General features: G+C 44.8%; 1 protein-coding gene across 1 annotated transcript; it reads right to left on the reverse strand.

Annotated features, from left to right (window-relative positions):
• Positions 1–2,383: 2,383 nt before the first annotated feature.
• INAFM2 (InaF motif containing 2) lies at positions 2,384–6,538 on the reverse strand. The gene is made up of 2 exons (XM_049898996.1): positions 5,488–6,538; positions 2,384–3,846 (listed from the first exon to the last, which is right to left on the reverse strand). Exon 1 carries the CDS (start codon positions 6,167–6,169, stop codon positions 5,711–5,713), a length of 459 nt encoding a protein of 152 aa, XP_049754953.1. The 5' UTR covers positions 6,170–6,538; the 3' UTR covers positions 2,384–3,846; positions 5,488–5,710.
• Positions 6,539–21,000: the final 14,462 nt, after the last annotated feature.

Below are 21,000 nucleotides of genomic sequence, written 5' to 3' on the forward strand. Positions count from 1 at the left end.
TTCAACCAAGAAAAAGGGCTGAAAGTCACTTTGAGAACCATCTGTCACAACAGAGGTACCCTAACCCTCAGTTACAGAATCAGACAGAACGGCCTGGCCAGTAGTTCTCAAACTTCAGTATGCACCAGAATCACCTGGGGGGCTGGTTAACATAAAACACTGGGCTCCCCGCCCCCCCAGAAGTTCACATTCAGCAGGTATAAGGGGCCGCAGACTTTGCATTTCCAACAAGTTGGCGGGTGAAGTTGACGCTCTGGTCTGAGCACTTGTATGTTTATCCCTGGGCCCCTCCCCTTCTCATTTCTTTCCACGCCTGTATTACCTTGTGTGTATACACTGTGCTTTTATTCCCCAGATCTCAAAGCCCTGTTGCATCTATTACCTCCCTTTGCTCTCGTAAACTCCCATTTGGTTGGGAAGAAACAGGTCAAAGGCTTTAACCAATGACATTGTTGAGTCCCCAGGTTTCCTATCGCCCAGTTCAGGGTCCTCTTCCAAGAGCACCCTGCCTCCCCACCCACGTCCTCACAGTGCTGCGAGCTGCCCGTAGCCCACAGACGGGCTGCTGTGACCTGACTCTGCCCAGACCACCACAGAGAACTGAAAGGCCAGGTGGCCTCCAGGACACGGGTGGGGGGGCACTTCAACTACTAACTCTGAACACTGAGGTAGCAGGGAGCGCTAATTAATGTCATTGAATTGTACACGTAAAAAATGTTGAAATGACAAATGTTGCCTTACACACATATTCACCACAACAAAAAAAAAAAGGCAGGGCCGGGCGTATAATTCCAAAGAAAATCAACATAATTGGTGTTTTGGACAAGTTGGTCTTGGGATTTTCGAGGCTCAGCTGGCACACTGTGGGCACTAAACATTTATTGAATTAATGGTAGTGATTTATGAAACTATTCCCAAGGAAAGTTAGAATCTTATTGCTATTTCACTGATAAGCTAGTGTAAAAACAGATTACTGAAGATAATAAAAGAGGGCGGAACAGGGAAAACTCTTGTGCACCATGTTCCTTGGGGGTAAGAATTGTGTGGTCATGTTCTGGTCCTTGAGAAGTAGCTTAACACGTTTATAGATGCGAAGAGGGCACAGCGAGGCCAGTTTGGCTGGAGTGCTCCCTACTGACAAGGCGAGCCGTGTCAAGTTTGGATATACGGTTTAAAAAAAAAAAAAAGTTTTTGTTTTAAATTAGCTACTGGAGGGAACAAAAAGCATAACACAATTGGCATTAGAAAGCCATTGGCTATGTCAGCAAGTGAAAAAAATGTGACCAAAAAACTGCTGAGAGAGCCGGCACTTTTAGAGCTCAACATTAGGTCATAAGGCCAGGACAGAGGAGACAATGAATGGGTCAAGCACCATATGCTGTCTTCATGTTGCACCACAAGGAATACAGCTGGGGGTTTCTGGCACCTGGAAAGAATGGGAAGGCCAAGCCCATCGTGGAAATAAAGAAACTGAGGCCAAGAGAGGTCAATACAGCTGTGATTTGCAGGGGTCTCTTTAGCGACCCATCCCTTGAATGAATTTATGGGCTGTGGATGTAGACACACAGGTGGATTATGACTGTGACACCACAATGACACCAGGGCCAATTCCATCCAACATGGTCAACCAGGCGATCAACACTTAGCACCTATTCCTATGCGCTAGGTGCTGCGCTGAACACTGGTCTTGAGAGACTGGCAAAGCCATGGTGGTCCCTCCCTCCACTGCAGGGAGACCAAACTAAAAAAAAAAGTACAGCTGTAGCCCTTTTGGTACTGAACTGCAATTCCAGAAATACCTCTATACTCTGCAGAGGGGAAGAGAGGACAACTATTAGCCCTTTTAAATATCTGTGGTTGCCCTAAACTCAGGCATGACCTTTCAGTTCTCCTTGAAGAAACATGTAGAAACAAGTAGATGCTCTCCACTCAGCATTTCAAAACAAGATATAAACACTCAACTAAAGAACATACTACCTTAGAATTCTCCAGTTAAAACTGAAAAACAAGGGAGAGAGAGAAGCTTCCAAAGCCATGGTCTCATACCACGGAGATTATCTAAAGCTGTAAGAAGAAAATGATTCCTAGTGCTTAACACTTCAGAAAAATACTTCTTCCCACCTCAGCATCAGTGGGGGAAAGAAACGATACCAACACAAACTCAGTCAAAATGGTTTAACAAATCCCCTGACTCTCCAAAACCTCACCTTAAAAGAGGCTTATCTCTTCCTTCAAATTCAGGCTGTCAGCGAATAAAAGCACACAGTAACTCTAATATAAGCAAACACCTAGAAACGGTCCGGGTAGTCCCCGTGCAAAGCAGTTTAAGGGAAGTAATCCCGCCCCGCCCCCCTCCCCCTCCATTTTGCACAGACCTCTCCTTTCTGGCTCCAAACCTGATCAACAATTTCGCAGCTAATTTCTAACCCTTGAAAAGAAACCATTCCAACCACTGTTCCTGGGCCAACTGGGCCCTGTTCTGGTGGCACAGCCCCTTCTGAACAGCCACAGGCTTCTGCTGTGTGTACTGCTGTGTGCTCAGTGCGAGAAGCCTCAGCAGCCACACGGTGCAGAAAGGAGGGGCTGACTCAAGGAACCTCGTAACTCACTCTTTTCACTCCCCTTTGGCTCTGCCTTACCAAGCCCTCTCACAGAAAGCCACTGTGTGGGCTGGAGAGGAAAATAAAAGAAGGGCGGACTTTTTCCATGCTTCCCTGCAGACTACAGGGTGATGGGAAAGCACAGTAGCGATCTGCCAGCAGCTCTGGTGAAGTGCAGGCCTCAGGGGGCCCACCGGCACCGGCTTCTCACTCCAGATTTGTACTGGGCAGCATTGTCTAATCATGAGCTCAGCTCAATTGCTTACCATGTATTTTGCGGCATAACTAATCCCTTATGCTTGTGCTTTTCACCCACATGTCTTTTCTTGTTTGCTTTAGGGTAAGAAAAAGCTTCACCTTTGAAGCAACCTACACCTTCTCCCAGCCATTTGGCTCTCTGGTCTCCACTGCTGTGGGTGCCGCTCTGCCCAAACCACCGCAGACGCACAGGCTCAACTTTTCTGTTTTTTGCGCTTTTTGAAATATCCAGGAGCCAAGGGCTTAAGGGTGAGAATAGCAGTGCTATGACGCAGCTTAGCCTTACCTCAGCTCTCAGCCAGCTAAATGTTTGCAATACATCTTAATATTCTCGCTTACTGGTTCCTTAGCCTCGTCAGCTAGGCATCTGCTCACAGTCCCCGTAAGGCAGAACTTTTTTTCAACCTTTTTAAGGTTGGCAAAAGGTGGCTGAGCCAGCTGTCGCTACGCTTCAGACCCCATGACTGCTTCTCCACAAAGAAGGATTCGGGCCACCCTTCACTAACCAATTCAGCCACGCCATCAGGCAGCGAGAGCCTCAGGGCAATTCTTTTGCCTCCCAGACCTACATCCACCGCCACCCCTCTACCACATCTCAAACCACTTACTCCTGTAGCCTCTCCACCCTCCCCAAGTACGGAAAGAGAAATGATCACTTCCACAGGCCTAGGCAGAGTTCTTAGGGTGTATTTTTGTTCACCTGAAAAATAAAACTTTTAAAAAATATACAGGACTTTTTGAATACAGGAATATCTTAAATGGCTGAATTATAAATAATGTCTCTGGTCATATTCACAGCTACAGCTGCCGCTAATGTCCAATTCCAGTGAAGGCTTTAGAGAGTTGGGAGGCCAGCAGCTGGACCTAAAGTGATCTCTCCAGGTGCTCTGATCCATCCCAAAGTGGATTGAAACAGTCCAGAATGCTGGGGTCAGGGTGGGGACAGGGGATCGAACTCCCAGATGTTCTTCTGCAAGGTCAAAGGATTCTTGAAATAAGAGAGCAATTTATAAATTATTAAAATATAGGACTAAAAATTCACACAGTAAATATAAATTACAGGCTATTGTTGAAGTTATAAAGGTGGCATTTCATGTTTCCTCCCCTATTCCCCCACCAAAATTTTAAAAAGACCTCATAGGCTTTCTAATGACTGAAGTCCAAGTCAGCTGCTAAGAAATCTTCTCCAGCCAAGAGACCTTGGGGGTGCTACCAGCCAGCCTGCAGGCTACGACAGCTCAGTTGCTATTATGAAGCCACAACAGGACATGGCTTAAAGCAAGGCTGTTGTCCTGTAAACGTGGATCAGAGCTAACTAAGGTGTAGGTCAGAAAACTGGAGAGACAAACCGTTTCAGAATTCGGGTGGATATATTTTTTTAAGTGCCTCATTTCCCAAAAAGGAAATACTAAGGGGTTCGATATCTTGTCACTACCACCCTCAAATGCCTAAAAGCAAGTGGCAGAAGGAAATGGAATCCCAACTGTGGTAGTAGAATTCTTGCTGCCCCAGAGCTGTCATTTCCCTTTATGCTTCTCATCTCCTAGAAGTATAGGTTGCATATAAGCAGAGCTTATCAGTAGAGGTAAAGGTGAGACAATTAAACCTTACGGCGGGTCTGCTGACTGGCTTTCAAAGCTATTTGTACTTAAGCACAATCCTGAGTTTGAAGCCCACCTTCCAGCCCTTTGATTCCAGAGTACAACTCAAAACCCAACATCTGTGACCAAAGCTCTGGTTTCACGACAGATTCCATCCCAAACTCAGGGCTGCGTTGTTGCTACAGGCTTAGGAAAGAGGGATGGCAAGGCTGACTATTGGAACAAGACAAAATTTGAGGAGCAGTAAGACAAAACAAAAACAAACCACTTGCCGGTCACTCTACTTACAAAAGCTTGCTCTTCCTAAACGAACTCTGTGAGGGAAAGGCCAAGGCTTGAAGCACACAGGCATTGCTCTTTCCCTTCCTTCTTCCCTGACCCTAATCCAGATACTTAGGGATACAACGGGAAGCCTCTGTTGACACACCAGGGTGGGAAGCAGAGGGGATCCCGACATCCCTCACCCTCCTAAACTGCTTCTGCTTCTCTAAGGTTTTCCATTGTCATGTCACCAAGTCTAAGAATAGTTATACCCTTTTGTTTAAGGACATCATAAATCTTTCAGACATAGGATGTTGGAAGAGAGAGAAAAGAGTGGGTGATGAAAAAAGCCGTTTGTGCCCTTCTGTCTAGCTGCACTTTGGGGGCCAGCAAACAGCCCTTGCTTGACCCCATCAATTACTAGCTACCCAGGGTGTGAGAGATACATACAGTTCTATGTAATTTTAGGTTCTAGAGCGTATGTCAACAACTATATACACGGATCTACAAATTAAATGCATCTGTGGCCACTGCAACTAGGTTGATGTACCTGAGCTCCACTACTTTTGATGCCCTTCTCCTGGTGAGAGCTTGGCTTACTTTTAAAAAAAGCTCCTATAGCTGTCTCCTTCCCCTGAGTCTTGGGGGAAAACCCGAGTCACCCCTGCACGTAGGAAACACAAGAGCAAGCGGCGCAGAAGGGTTTGGTGCTGGGGTCTCCCCACCCCTCCCCACCATCCCCTTTATGGCTCAGGGCCCTGGCGCACCACGATCCTGGGAAGACCAAGCCCGGGGCCTCGGCGAGCCCGTGGTCCCTTGGCTTTCGATCAGGCTGCGGGCCACCCGCCCCCGGGGCGAGCTGGCGATCTCTGGGGTAGAAGTTCACTCCCATGGGGGTCACTCCCGCGGGCTCCCCGCTCCGTCCCGCTGCAAAGTCCTGCCTCTGGGTTTGGGGAGGATGGTTCCCGGCCGCCCTCTGCGCGGGGAGGTTCAGCGACTCCCGGGCGCCGCTGCCGCTTCCTCCTCGTCCTCGTCCGGTCCCTGCGGCCGCTCGAGCGGCCCGGTCGGGGGGCTGTCGGCGGGGGGCTCCGGAGGCGCGGGCCGCACCGCCTGCAGCGGGGGCGCGTCGCGTGGCGCCTCGCGGCGGGACGACCCCGTGGCGTTGGGCCCCGGCGCCGCCCCCGAAGTCCCGTACGGGCTGGTGGCGTTGGAGCCGCCGGGGGGCGGGCCGGCGGCTCCCCCTGAGGTCCCGGCGCCCACCGGCTGCCAGATGAGGCTGTAGTAGACGGCGAGCACGATGGCGGCCAGCGACACGGACAGCACGTAGGCGAACACGGTGGCGAGCCGGACCCACTTCTTGTTGGTCTTGGCCGCCATCTTCGCCTTCTTGTCCCCGGTGTAGGTGGCCGGCTTGCCCCGCTCGGCCGGGGCCGCGTCGCGCTCCTTCATCGGGGGGCCCCGGGCTTTGCCCCGGTGCTCCACGGCCCCGGCTGGAGGGGGCCTGGCGGCCTGCGAGGACTGGGCAGGGGGCGGCCCGGCGCCCTCGGCTCCCGGCGGCTCCGCGCTCCGCCGCCGCTCCTCACGCCGCCCTCCCGCAACCCGCCACCGCGTCGCTGCCGCCGCCGCCGCCGGGGCCTGAACCAGTCACCGCCGCCAGCGCCGCCGCCGCCGCCGGCCCGTCAGCTGCTTCCGCGCTACCGCCACAGCCACAGCCGCCCGGCTCCGCGCCCCCATCCGCTGCCGCCGCGCTCCGCCGCCGCCTACCCGGCCGCCGGCCGCCCGGTCTCCAGTGGCCGCGCGGACCGCGCGCTCCGCTCCAGCCGGGCTCCCCCGCCTCGCGCGCCGGCAGCAGGGGCGGGGCAGAACGTTGCTGGGGGCTGCCTCTTAAAAGGGCAACGCCGGGGTCCGGAAGTGCCGGGCGGGGAGGCGGGCTTCTGTCGGGCGCCGCCAGCACCCCCGCCCGCCAGAACGCCCCTTTTAGAGGGAGTTAAAAGGGGCTGGTTCTTAAAAGGGCAACGCCTTCGCTGCCCCGCGCGGGCTGGCACCGGGAGGAGGGGCGCCCGGCAGGCTTCTTTAAAAGGGGAAGGGCGTCTTGCGGGGCGGAGTGCGTAACTGGAAGGGGGGCGAGGAGGGGCGTTCCGGGAGCAGAGCGGTCAACTGGCACCTCCTCTCTTTGCCTTTCCGGACGCTGACCATCGGTAGTGATTGGTGAAATGGCAGCGCCTTCGGCCCCCTCAGTTTACCCCCAGAAGCGGGGGGATACCACGCTCGTGCCCTTGGCTCGCTCCCCGCTGCACGTGCACCCCGGACCGGTCTCCCGGGCCCCTCCGCACTTAGCAAGCCAGGCCCTTGTCCCGCCGAGGCAGCCAAGAGGTCCGGAGCGCGCTCTGTGGTCCCTGCGGGTCGCGTCTCCCCCTACCCGGTTTCGGGGCCGAGCTTCCGGGCTGTGTTGGCATCTTCCCGATAACCTGTCCTCTTAGAGTCCCGGAATCAGGCTGCTAGTCCTCTCGGAACCTCTGGGATAGAGCCCCACCTCGGTCCCCAAGTTTGCGACAGGTCTCAGGTCCCACTTTTGGGGGCTCCTGACTCCCAGGTTTATGCTTGATTTGGACTCAGGGAGCTGCATTGTACCTGTGGAGTGTGGTTCCCAGAGGTTTCTTCTTCTCTGATCCTCTTCGGGCCTCAGAGCCTGGGAGATTGCCCAGCCGGGGGCCGGGCAGTCTGCTTTGTGCCTGGTCTTTGGACCGTCCTGGGAGGTCCCTGCTGAAGACTTCTTCCACCTTGGACTCTCAGTAGCCGCTTTCGCCTCGCCTTCTCCCTCATTTCTCTCTGCTAGCCTTTTCTCCTCTGCATCCCTCTATTCAAGGCTTTCTAGAATGTCTAGTTCCCTCGCCCTTGAATTCCACTGCCTGTGTTCCCAGAGCGGGGTGTATGGATTTTCTTTCTGGGTGTGAATGGGTGTGGGAGAGTGTGCCTGATGAGTGTGTGGGAGGAGGACTGTGATCATGATGGGGTGCTGTGGGGAAGCCCTTCCTCCGGCCCCTGGACGGGTGAGAATGACTCCTGGCCTTCAGACCCTGTGGGGCAGGGTCCTCTCTGCCTTCCCCGCTTTCCCCCCTTCGCCCCAGGAATCTTTGGCTTCCAGACCCCTCCTCCACTCAGGTGCCCTGCCACTTGAGCGTCACAGAGGTCACGTGGCCACCAGAGGCCTGCGTGCTGATTGACTGCAGGAACCACAGGCCCATAATCCAGCCCCTCAATCCCGTTTCTAGCTAGGACCCAGGTCTGTGTCTGCCACCAGCAATGGCCAATTGGACGCGATTTCAAGGAACGGGCCGCCTTTTTACCTTCTGAGAAATACAAGAACACTGGAAGTTCGGAGGAGTGTTTATTGCCTTCTGTGGGCTGATGGGGCCCACTTCTTCTCCACCCTGCTCCCAGGTCAGCCAGACCTTGTCTAGCAGGGTGACCCATTAAGTCAGAGTTAAAATCCTTGGATTGTCTCTGGAAATTCTCCTCTCTCTCAATGGCAGAACAGATCATAGAATCATACTAAGGGAACTATTCTTAAAAATTCCCTCGATCCTCTTTCTTGAATGCACTCCGTATTTCTCCTGTTGCAAATGAAACTTCTTTCTTCTTGTTTGGTCCCCCGTGGAGGAGGAAAACAGCATGCCACTCTTTTGTGTACTAAAGAATAATATACTTGAAGCCCTTATTCCATTCTTCACACCCTTTTCTTATCCAAACTAAACGATGCCAGATTCTTTAACCTGTCATCAATAAGCCCTATTTATTATCTGGATTTACGTAGTGTCTTTTACCCCAGGAACTGAAAATGCTTTCAGATATAATTGAGCCTGATCTCCCTGGTGCCTGAGCCATTAAGAAACCATTAGTGTATTGCTGTTGCAGGCAACTAAGTGGCCCCCTAGTGGCCTGAAAGCGAATATGCTTCTCTAAGTGCTTCTCCCCCACTAAGGACAGGCAGGAATCAAAAGTAAGGCTGCGTGGGGTTAGAAGGAGCCCAAGATAAATAATACTCCCATGGGCCCCAGAATCTCCTTCACAGCGTCCCTGCAGAGCACTTTCCATGACAGTCTACCTTATTGTCGGCTCCCTGAGGCAGCCTTTTCAGACTTTGGAAAGCTATGACCAATTATAAAAGCGGCAAAAACCATGCCCTTATTATGCGCAAGCCACCAAACTAAGCGCTTAGATTCCGCATCTTATTTAAGTCTCACAACAATTTATTGGGTAGTTACTACTTATCTTAATTTTATAGGCAAGGAAACTGCCTCAAAAAGGTTAATTTGCCCAAGGTCACGCAGCTGGATAGACAGAAAGAGAATTGAAACCTGAGTGTTTCTGACTCAAGGGAATTAGGTTCTTAATCCCTACTCTACTCTGTATCCTAGGCAGAAGTGAGCTTTGTCTACATAGTGGATCCTGTGCGTTACCACCCAGATCACCCTCAGGATCGATTCCCAGCTGCCAGCCTTGTTGGCTACTGATGGCTCACAGCTGAGTCTGCTCTTGGTCATTCTCCCTCCCAACAAATAGGGCCAGGTTTGCAACAAAACCTAACCAGAGATGTGCTGGACCTGCTAGGGAAGGAAGAGGGCTCTACCCAGAAGGAACTGCAGGAGTAGTAACATGTACCTGCAGGAGCCAGAAGAGTATGTATGGGACAGTATCCCAAGTCTGTAAAGGCTGGATCAAAGGGGGACGAACATAAGGTTGAATAAGGGAGTGTTTATTAATATGGGAACGCTCAACCACGAAACTTACTAATGAAGATCAAAGACTACAGCTTTCAGTATGGATTATATCTCAATATGGAGAAAACAAAAATCCTCATAAATGAACCAATAAGCAGCATCATTATAAATGGAGAAAAGATTGAAGTTGTCCAGGATTTCATTTTACTTGGTTCCACAATCAATGTCCATGGAAACAGTGGTCAAGAAATCAAACGACATATTGCATTGGATAAATCTGCTGCAAAAAACCTCTTCAAAGTGTTGAAAAGCAAAGATGTCACTCTGAAGTCTAAGGTATGCCTGACCCAAGCCATGATATTTTTAGTTACCTCATATGCATGTGAAAGTTGGACAATAAATAAGGAAGACTGAAGAACTGACGCCTTTGAGCTATGGTGTTGGCGAAGAATATTGAATACATTAGGGACTGCCAGAAGAACGAACAAATCTGTCCCTGAAGAAGTATAGCTGGAGTGCCCCTTGGAAGTGAGGATGGTGAGACTTCATCTCATGTACTTAGGACATGTTATCAGGAGGGACCAGTCCCTGGAGAAGGACGTCATGCTTGGTAAAGTAGAGGGTCAGCGAAAAAGAGGAAGAGCCTCAATGAGATGGATTGACACAGTGGCTGCAACAATGGGCTCAAACGTAGCAGTGATTGTGAGGATGGTGCAGGACCAGGCAGTATTTCGTTCTGTTGTACATAAGGTCGCTGCGAGTTGGAAGCGACTCGACAGCACCTAACAACAACAACAACCATGAAACAGGGTTTAATACTCTAACAAGGATTCTGGGATATAGGAGAAAGGCAGTGACCCACCAAGGTGAAATGGAAATGCCAGAAATGCATGGCAGAAGGTGGAAGAAGGGTTCAAAAAGCTCAGAGAAGTGGGCATGCTATAGTGGGTATTTACAAAGAATACACAGACTGCCAGACAATGCACGAAGTTCTGCAGGAAGCCCCAAAGGATACTCTGGTTATCAAAGCGGAAAGGAGTGCACTGGTGAGAGGGGTACCAGCATCACTGAGAAGCTCAGGTTTGACTGTCCTCTATAGTCGAGGGCTGACAAGAGAGGCCAGTACAAACTTGCTCCCTGGTAGCAGTGAGAACGACAGGACCATGAAATAATAGAAGTCAGGGGGAGGCACTTAATTGTCAGAGGCGAGGTTGGCACAACTATTATAATGAGTAGAAAGTTCAAGCAGCAGTGAGGGGTCCTGACCGGTAGGGCTATGGAAATAGCTAATAGAACATACTGTCCCTGAGACAAGCTAGATAGGCAACCAGGAACCCTATTGCTAACCTATACTAATGGTTCTCAAACTTTTTGATCTCAGGATCACGTTATACTCTTAAAATGTATCAAAGTCCCCAATTATTGAGGTATGTGTGGCTTTTATCTATTGATATTTGCCATATTAGAAATAAGACAGAGAAATAAGTAAAATATTTATGCATTAGAAAAAACAAACCATTATATGTTAACATAAATTGCATATTTTTACGGCAAACACATTTTCCGAGACAAAAATTTGTGAAAAAAAGTGACCTTGTTTTACGTATTTTTTAAAATCTCCTAAATGTCTGGCTTCTGCATTTAACCTGATGCAGTAAGTTGTTTTGATGAAATGTACGGAAAAATACATACGTATATGAGGAAAACTTGACCGCACCCAGATAATGTAGTTGGAAAAGAGGAGAGTATTTAAATAGCCTTTTCAGATAATTGTGGATATTTTTCTTTGATACTACATCTAAACTCAATAAGTAGTCTTTCTTTAAATGGTAGTTTCAATGTAGAATATGAAACCATATCAATGAACTTTTTGTACTCAATTACATTAAAATCCACTGGTCTACCTTGCACTTTGAATAGAGCTTTTACTCATGCATGATTTTGTAACATCCAAATATTGATATATCTCAGTATACAATATTAAAAAAATCACATTTGGTTAATATCATCACTGATCTCATTAGAAAAATTTAAGTATTGGGAAGATGTCAAGATCATGATAGTGCTTACAAGTTTTCTGAAATTCTAATTTTTACTCAAAAGCTCAAATTTTATCATTGGCAACAAATACTATCAGTTGTTTTCTTCAACATGGCAGCCTCACTTGGTTCAAATTTGAGAAAACATCTGCCAAACACTCAGCTCTGAATAACCATTGTTTATCTGCCAGTCATTTAAATAAAAAGTGTGCTCTGTGAAAAAAGTGGCTTGTTTGGCTCATATCTCAAACAATCACACAAGTGCTTTTCCTCAAGAGAACCATTGTACTTCTGTACGCAGTACAGTACTTTCCATTTAATCACACAGAATGTTAAAAAGACATATATTCATCAAGATTTAATAATATTAATCATTTTTACAGCTTCATCAAGGACATTCTTTAAGTGAAACTGACTGAAAACAAAACAGAACAATGAACTACCAGAATGTTTGGTACCACTGCCTTGATATTTTTAAGGTGCCGGAAGTTTTATCCAACATTGCTTTTGCACCATCGATGCAAATGTCAACACAGTTAAAAATGCACATAACTTCTTAGCATTATTACAACAATAGTTTTGACCTTGTGAACCCCCAGAAATGGTCTCAGGGACCGCAAGGGATCTGCAGATGCAGGTTGAGAATTGATGAGATGTAAAATGAAATCAAGTTGAAAGACCAGGAGGTTGATGGCAGTCCATCCACTACAAAGTCACGATACCTTGTTCCGTTTCCAGACCTGAGCCAATTTTCAGGTCCAGAACCCATTAACTAAAGGAGAGGCCTGGCTCCTAGGAGGAAGGAGCCTGTAGTATTATGGCAATACAATAATAATTCCCCCAGTCCTTCCCCAAAGGGACCAACAGCCATTTACTTGAGTAATAGTATCCTGAGGAAAGTGGAGTAGCCCAACATTTTAAGGTCTGGAATGGAGGGTCTGAATTCACATTATACCTGGGGACCTGAATTATCATCATGGCCCCCTGGTAGAGTGACTCGAGATAAAAATGTATACAGACACCCGGATCAACGGAGAATGAAGAACACCAAGCACACAAGGTGATTACGAGGCCAAGGGACAGAAAGGGCCACATGAACCAGAGACTACATCATCCTGAGACCAGAAAAACTAGATGGTGCCTGGCTACAATGGATGACTGCCCTGACAGGGAACACGACAGAGAACCCCTGAGGGAGCAGGAGAGCAGTGGGATGCAGACCCCAAATTTTCATAAGACCAGACTTAATGGTCTGACTGAGACTGGAAGGACCCCGGTGGTCATGGCCCCCAGACCTTCTGTTGGCCCAGAACAGGAACCATTCCCAAAGCCAACTCTTTAGACATGGATTGGACCGGACAATGGGTTGGAAAGGGATGCTGGTGAGGAGTGAGCTTCTTGGATCAGGTGGACGCTTGAGACTATGTTGGCATCTCCTGCCTGGAGGGGAGATGAGAGGGTGGAGGGGGTTAGAAGCTGGCGAAATGGACACGAAAAGAGAGAGTGGAGGGAGAGAGCGGGCTGTCTCATTCGGGGGAGAGTAATTGGGAGTGTGTAGCAAGGTGTATATGGGTTTTTGTGTGAGAGACTGACTTGATTTGTAAACTTTCACTTAAAGCACAATAAAAATTATTTAAAAAATATATATATATATATACAGATTCGTAGGCACTGGCAAATGGCCTGGCTGATTGGCGAGGGGCCTAGAAAGAGAAATATGGGAGGACTGCGAAGGAGCAAGAAGGTCTCGGGAAGAGGCATGGAATGTATCAGTGGCAGTGGGCACAAAGTGTGAAGATCTGTGTGTTTCATGCAGGACTTCAAACTGGAACAGAACCGAAAACCAAAACTGAAAAAAAAAGAAATTATCACAGGAGTAAAACTGAAACTTGAATCGAAAAAAAAAGGTTTTTCTCACGTACTAACTTTGGTGAAGGAGAGGTATTATACAACATGAGGGAAGTCAGCACAACATATTCAAGGTAAAAGAAGACACTGAAAGGTACGCAAGAGTAAAAGGCAACAACAATAAATACTAATACATATACAATCCTGGACCAACAGTAATAACAAACAATAATGTACGTACAACTGGGTACACAGGTAGATATGTAAGCTGAACAGGGGTGGGAAGATGTATGGAAGCACACCCACATATATGTGTACATGTTGCAAATGTGTACACGCTCCAATAGTTTGCACAGGGGATAGAGTCATGAAAAGTACTTAGCCACAACCATATACCTCCTGGGACTGAGGTACTGGGCTTGAGGGCTGGGGACCATAGTCTCAGGGGACATCTAGGCCATTTGGCATATCATAATTCATATAGTCGATGTTCTACATTCTGCCTTGGTGAGTAGCAACTGGGATCTTAAAACTTGTGAGTGGCCATCTAAGATACAACAATTGGTCTCTTCCTGTCCAGAGCAAAGAAGACTGAAGAAAACAAAAGACCCAAGGAAACAATTAGTCCAAAGGACAAACAGACCACGTGAACCACAGCTTCCATTAGCCTGAGACCAGAACTAGATGGTGCCGGGCTACCACTACCGAGGGCTCTGACTGGGATCACAATAGTAGGTCATGGACAGAGTGGGAGAGAAATGTAGAACAAAATTCAAACTCATAAAAAAGACCAGGCTTACTGGTCTGGTAGAGACTGGTGAAACCCCTGAGACTATGGCCCTTAGACACCCTTCAAACCTGGAACTGAAATCACTCCTGGAGATCACATTATAGCCATACAATAAAAAACCCCAGTGCTGTCACAATAGACAAGCCTAAAAAGTGAGCAATAACACCAGTGAGGAATGTGTACCTCAGAACAATTAACTGTACAAAATCTAAAGAGCAGCATTTTCCCAAAAGCAAAGTTCAGAAGGACTGTAGGGGCAAAACAGGGTGAATGGACACAGGGAACCCAGGGAGGAAGGGCGGAGAGTGCTGATACATTGAGGGGATGGCTGCCAGTGATATGGAGCAAGCTGTGTATAAATTGTTGAATGGGGAAGTGATTTGCTCTGTAAACTTGCATCATTGGTGTTATCATTCATTTTATAGGCCCATCTATTGTTTGGCTGAAAGGCCATCTCCGAGAGTGGGTTCTGTTCCAGGTCTGAAGGGTCTCTAAGGGCCATACTCAGAGTGGTTGGTAGGGGTAGCCGGGCACCATCTAATTCTTCTAGTCTTAGGCTAATGGAGACTATGATTCATGTGGTCCATTAGTCCTTTGGACTAGTTGTTTCCTTGAGTCTTTGTTTTTCTTCACTCTTCTTTGCTCATGGTGGGAAGAGATCACTAGTTGTATCTTAGATGGCCGCTCCCAAGCTTTTAAGACTCCAGCCAATACTCACCAAAGTCGGATGTACAGCATTGTGTTTACGGACTATGTTATGCCAGTTGACCTAGATGTTCTCTGAGACCATGGTCCTAATCCCTCAAGTCAGTGACTCAGTCCTGAGAGGTGTTTGGTTTTGGCTAAGAAGTTTTTATAACTGTGCCCCCTCTGTGCTCTATTATACAGATAGACAAATTTGCAGCACACACAAATATGTATGTAGTAATATACACTGCCAAACTTATATATGCTCATGGGGGTACTCCCATACACCATCTCATACTTGTTCAGCTTATGTATTAACCTGTGTAACTACTCATAATTTATTGTTTGTTACTACTGTTACTGCAGGATTGTATATGCAATAGTATTTACCTTTGTTGCCTTTTACTCTTGTATACCTCTCAGTGTCTTCCTTTGCCTTGGTCATACTGTGCTGACTTCCCCCATATTGTGTATTGTCTCTTCCTTCACCAAAGTTAATATGGGTCTACTATCCAGTTAGTGATTTTCCCTCTCTCCCCCTCCCATTTCTGATAACCATCAAAGAATATTTCTTTCTGTGTGTAAACCTTTTCTTGAATTTTATAATAGTGGCCTCATACAGTATTTGTCCTTTTGTGATTGACTTATTTCACTCAGCATCATGTCTCCAGATTCATCCATGTTGTGAGAAATTTTGAAGTTTCATCATTATTCTTTAATGTTGCATAGTATTCCATTGTGTGTATATACCACAGTTTGTTTATCCATTCATCCGCTGATGGACACTTAGGTTGTTTCCATGTTTTTGCTATTGTGAATAATGCTGCAGTGAACATGGGTGTGCATATGTCTATTCATGTTACGGCTCTTATTTCTCTAGGATATGTGCCTAGGAGTTCAGCAGCTGGATCATATGGTATTTCTATTTCTAGCTTTTTAAGGAAGTGCCATACCGTTGTCTACAGTGGTTGTACCATTTTACATTTCTACCAGCAGGGTATGAGAGTTCCAATCTCTCCAGTATTTGTTGGTTTTTTTGGGATCTGTGCCATTTTTGTTGGGATGAGATGGCATCTCATTGTAGTTTTGATTTGCATCTCTCTAATGGCTAATGATTGGGGCATCTCTTCATATATTTGTTGGCCACCTGAATGTCTTCTTTGGTGAAGTGTCTGTTCATGTCCTTTGCCCGTTTTTAATTGGATTGTTTGTTTTTTTTGTTGCTGAGTTGTTGAGGTTTTCTATAAATTTTTGAGATTAGTCCTTTGTCAGATATGTCATTGCCAAAATTTTTTCCCAGTCTGTAGGTTCTCTTTTTATTCTTTTGGATAAGTCTTTTGATGCACATAAGTATTTGATTTTTAGGAGGTCCTAGTTGTCTAGTTTATCTTCTGCTGTTTGTGCATTTTTAGTTATGTTTGATAGTCTATGCCATAGATTAGGGCCCGTAGCATTGCCCCTATTTTTTCTTCCATGATCTTTGTAGTTCTAGGTTTTACATTTAGGTCTTTGATTGATCTTGTGTTAGTTTTTGTATATGGTGTGAGATATGGGTCTTGTTTAATTTTTCTGCAAAAGGATATTCAGTTTTGTCAGCACCTTTTGTTAAAGAAACTTTCTCCTTTCCGTTTTATGGATTGTGACCCTTTGTTGAAGATCAGCTGTCCATAGGTGGATGGATTTACTTCTGGGTTCTCAATTCTGTTCTATTGGTCTGTGTGTCTGACATAGTAACAGTACCAGGCTGTTTTGGCTACCATGGTTATATAGTAGATTCTGAAATTGGGGAGTATGAGGTCTCCTACTTCATTCTTCTTTAGTAATGCTTTGCTTCTCTGGGGCCTCTTTCCTTTCCATATAAATTTGGTGATTAGTTTTCCAACTCATTTAAAAAAGTTGTTGGGATTTGGATCAGGATTGCATTATATCTATAGATTGCTTTGGGTAGCATCGACATTTTCTCAATGTTAAGTCTTCCTTTCCATGAGCATAGTATGTTTTTCTGTTTCTGTAGGCCTCTTTGGCCTCTGGCAGTTGTGCTTTGTAGTTTTCTTTGTATAGGTCTTTTACATTCCTGGTTAGATTTATTCCTAAGTATTTTACCTTTTGGGGGGCTATTATAAATGGTATTGTTTTCCTGGTTTCCTTTTCAGAGTTGTCTTTGTTAGTGTAGAGGAATCCAACTGATTTTTTGTATATTGATCTTATACCCTGCCACTTTGATGAATCTTTCTATTAGTTCCAGTAGCTTTTTTTGTAGAATCTTTGGTATTTTCTATGCATAGGATCATATCATCTGCAAATAGGGATAATTTTACTTCTTCCTTATTGATTTGTATGCCTTTTATTTCCCTGTCTTGCCTTACTGCTCTGGCTAGGACTTCCAGTATGATGTTGAATGAGAGTGGTGATAATAGACATCCTTGTCTGGTTCCTGTTGTGTATAATTTTTTGATGATTCCATTCTTATATTCAACTTCAAGTTAAAAGTGTATGTTTAAATTTAATATTTACCTCACAAATCAAAACGTGACCAAATATCAGCAATTAAACTCATTGCCATCAAGTCAATTCCAACTTAAAGAGACCCTACAGGACAGAGTAGAACTTCCCCATGGAGTTTCCAAGGAGTGCCTGGTGGATTCGAACTGCTGACCTTTTGGTTAGCAGCTGTAGCTCTTAACCACTATACCACCAGCGTTTTCCATCAACAACTAGTGGGAAGAAAATGTTTCAATTGCACTATACCATTAATTCATTGAAAACAACTTGATGGCATCACTATGAAGTGAGATCTTTATTCAAAAAGTGCTGGATAAATGCACGAGAATGTTGTAAAGTAGGACTTCGAATGGGAGAAATTGGCAAACCCTGTGAATGTAAAATCAAAGTTATTCCAGTTTTTCTAATATACTGATGATACATGTCTGGAAACATTTTAATACACACTGGCTGTAATTCATTTCAGCAAATGTATTTATGCACTGCATTCTCTTCATGTTATTAAAGTTTAAAACTTGTTTTTACTGTAAAAAAAAAAATTCTGCAATGTAATATAAAAACCAAACCCACTGCTGTCGAGTCAACGCTGACTCATAGTGACCCTATATGATAGAGTAAAACTGCCCCGTAGGGTTTTCAAAGAATGGCTGGTGTATTCGAACTGCCAACCTTTTGGTTAGCAGCTGAGCTCTTAACCACTGTGCCACCAGGGCCCCTGGAATATAGAGACTATAAAATATGACCTAATGTTAGTGTTACTTCTTATACCTTGAATTCTGGTATGGAATGAACCAGAGAAAATCCATGTCAAGAATTTTTCAAGTATGAAGATTGAAAATAAAAGCACATGTAAAATTTGCAACACAGATATGGTTGGAGACTGTCATGGATTGAATTGTATCCCCCCAAAATATGCATCAACTTGGCTAGGCCATTATTCCCAGTTTTATGTGGTTGTCCTCCATTTCGTGATTTGATATAATTTTCCTATGTGTTGTAAATCTTAATCTCTGCCTGTAGTTAGTGAGACAAGATTAGGTTATGTTAAAGAGGATTAGGGTGGGATGCAACACTCTTACTCAGGTCACAGCCCTGATCCCATATACAGTGAGTTTCCCTGGAGTGTGGCCTGTATCACCCTTCATCTTACAAGACATAAAAGGAGAGAGAAGCAAGCAGAGAAAGGGGACCTCATATGACCAAGAAAGAAGTGCTGAGAGCAGAGCTCATCTTTGAGACCAGGGGTCCCTGCGCACAGAAGCTCCTTGACCAGGGGAAGATCGATGATAACGACCTTCCCCAAGAACTGACAGAGAAAAGAAAGCCTTCCCATGGAGCTGGCACCCTGAATTTGGACTTCTAACCTCTTAGACTGTGAGAGAATAAATTTCTGTTTATTAAAGCCATCCACCAGTGGTATTTCTGTTATAGCAGCACTAGATGACTAAGACAGAGACCGTGCAGTGAATTTAGAGAGGCACCTGAAGCATCATCATGCGGATGAATACGATGCAGTGCAAAGCAAGAAGACAAAGATTGAAGAAAGTGTCAGAAGTCTTCTGAATAAGCAACAAAAAACAGGAGACAAGTTTGCCATTCCGGAATGCTTTAAGGTGAAATTAGACACACCATTGTTGATGCGTGTGTTGGATTAGTTCCATTAAGTGTTGTTTGTTTGAGTTAATTGAATATTCCAGATTCCATAAAATTATAAATCCAATTATTGCTTTAATTGGTCAAATATTTTCAATCACCTTGAAGGATATTAGGGAAAAGATTCCTCACTTGTCCTTAAAACTTAGCTCCAAAATAAGTATTAATCTAGAAAAATGAATATTCTCTTTGCAAGTGGATGTTGCCAGTAGATCGAATTGTCAATTCTAAGAATTAATGCTCAGTTCGCACAAGACAGTAAAATCCACCTGCTGACACTGGGAATGAAAGAATTAAAAGAAAAACACACTGGTCTGTACATAAAAACAAAAACACTGTGTATCAAATTTTAGAGAAATACAACATTGGTTTACAACAGATTCATTCTGTAACCACGGATAATGGATCTAACATGATTGCTGATTTGCTCAGAAATGATAGCGAAATCAAATGGCAGATGTCAGGGAAAAACGGCAATTTTGAAGACTCTGACCTAGTGCACTCTGATTTGCAGACTTTAACCATTGTGGAGTGCGGCAAAAGCAACAAGGATTGTAAGAAAAGACCGACTGGTATAAAGTCTGCTGCACACACACTTCAATTAGTTATTAAGATGCAATAAAGGGTACTGAATTGGAAGAATTTTTGGGAGAATGTCGTGAACTCCTTCGAATACTTTGTATTCCGACGTCGTCTACCAGATTTTTGGAAAATAATTTAAGGAAACCTGTACTGGATTGCCCAGCTGGTTGGAAAGTTCCATGTTAGAACTAAGATGCAAAAATCTCTGCCATGTATTAGCTGGGAATAATATGAAGTATTACTTTTCTAATAACAAATGGGAAAATGTGAAATGAATTTTGGAAACTTTAAAGACAGTTACGATAAGATCGCAAAGTGAACAACTAACCATGAGTGATGTTTTTGGTACGTGGGTGGAAACTAAGCTAAAATTAAGAACTCTTAATAATACACTTGGACACACATTTACTGAAAAATTTAAGGTCTGAGAAAAAGTTATCATCGAAAATGATAGTGTATTAGGAGCCGTTTATCTAAATTCTCGTTTTCAAATTTTAATTAGCTCTGAACTTAAGGTGAAGGCCGTATCACATTTAAAAAGCATTTGGGAAATGATAGAAAATCTGAAAGGGGGCACCAATACTGAAATTGTAACAAATGAAAGTAATTCAGGAAATACTCTTGTTTCAAATGATGACGTTGAGAAGATGGAATTATCTCTCAAAATGAAAGAAAAAAAGCTGACATCAAATGACTGTACTGTTAATATCGATTCTATATTAACAAGCTTCAACAGTGTACAAAGAGTTGAGAGAAAAAAAGTATTCTTGGATTTTTGGAGGAAAACGGTTCACAATATCCCCAGTTAAATGAAATAGCTGTGATAGTTTGGAGTGCACCAGCTACTCAGGTCAGTGTTGAGAAAGCTTTCTCAGGTTTGAAATTGATCTTGTAAGACAACAGCGATAGCTTAAATGAAAAAATATTAGAAGATATTCTTTTAATTAGGTCTAATTATAATTATGGTTTATTGCAATGGTGCTTTCTAAATGAACTGTTTAATTGTATTTGAATTAAATCTATATTTGTAATAAAATGCTTATTTTATGTGATGTTATGGCAACTCTTCAGCTTAGACCTGGGGTGAATATTAAAGTATTAAATATATTATTGTGCTTTGCCTTTATGTATCGCTGTATTAGGTATGATAGCATATTTTGTATTTCTAGTATTTTGTGAATAAATTCTTGCCAATTTTACGGTATCAAGTGTTAGTATTGAAATGTCATCTACATCAAGATTAAGTTTGTTTTCAGTGTATTGAGAATTTCCCACTAAAAAGTATTTTTAATCTTCAATTTAATATTTATAAGTATGTTAGGAGTGTTTTCTATCATAATACTATTTTTTTTGCCAAAAAGACAATTTATTTACTTTAGTTGAATTAAGCTGAATAATATAAAAACATCAAGTCTCTTCAGTTGAAAGTTATCTATATTTTTGATAAGGTAAATGCTT

This window comes from Elephas maximus, chromosome 10, assembly GCF_024166365.1.
Source record: "Elephas maximus indicus isolate mEleMax1 chromosome 10, mEleMax1 primary haplotype, whole genome shotgun sequence".
NCBI classification, from domain to species: Eukaryota; Metazoa; Chordata; class Mammalia; order Proboscidea; family Elephantidae; genus Elephas; species Elephas maximus.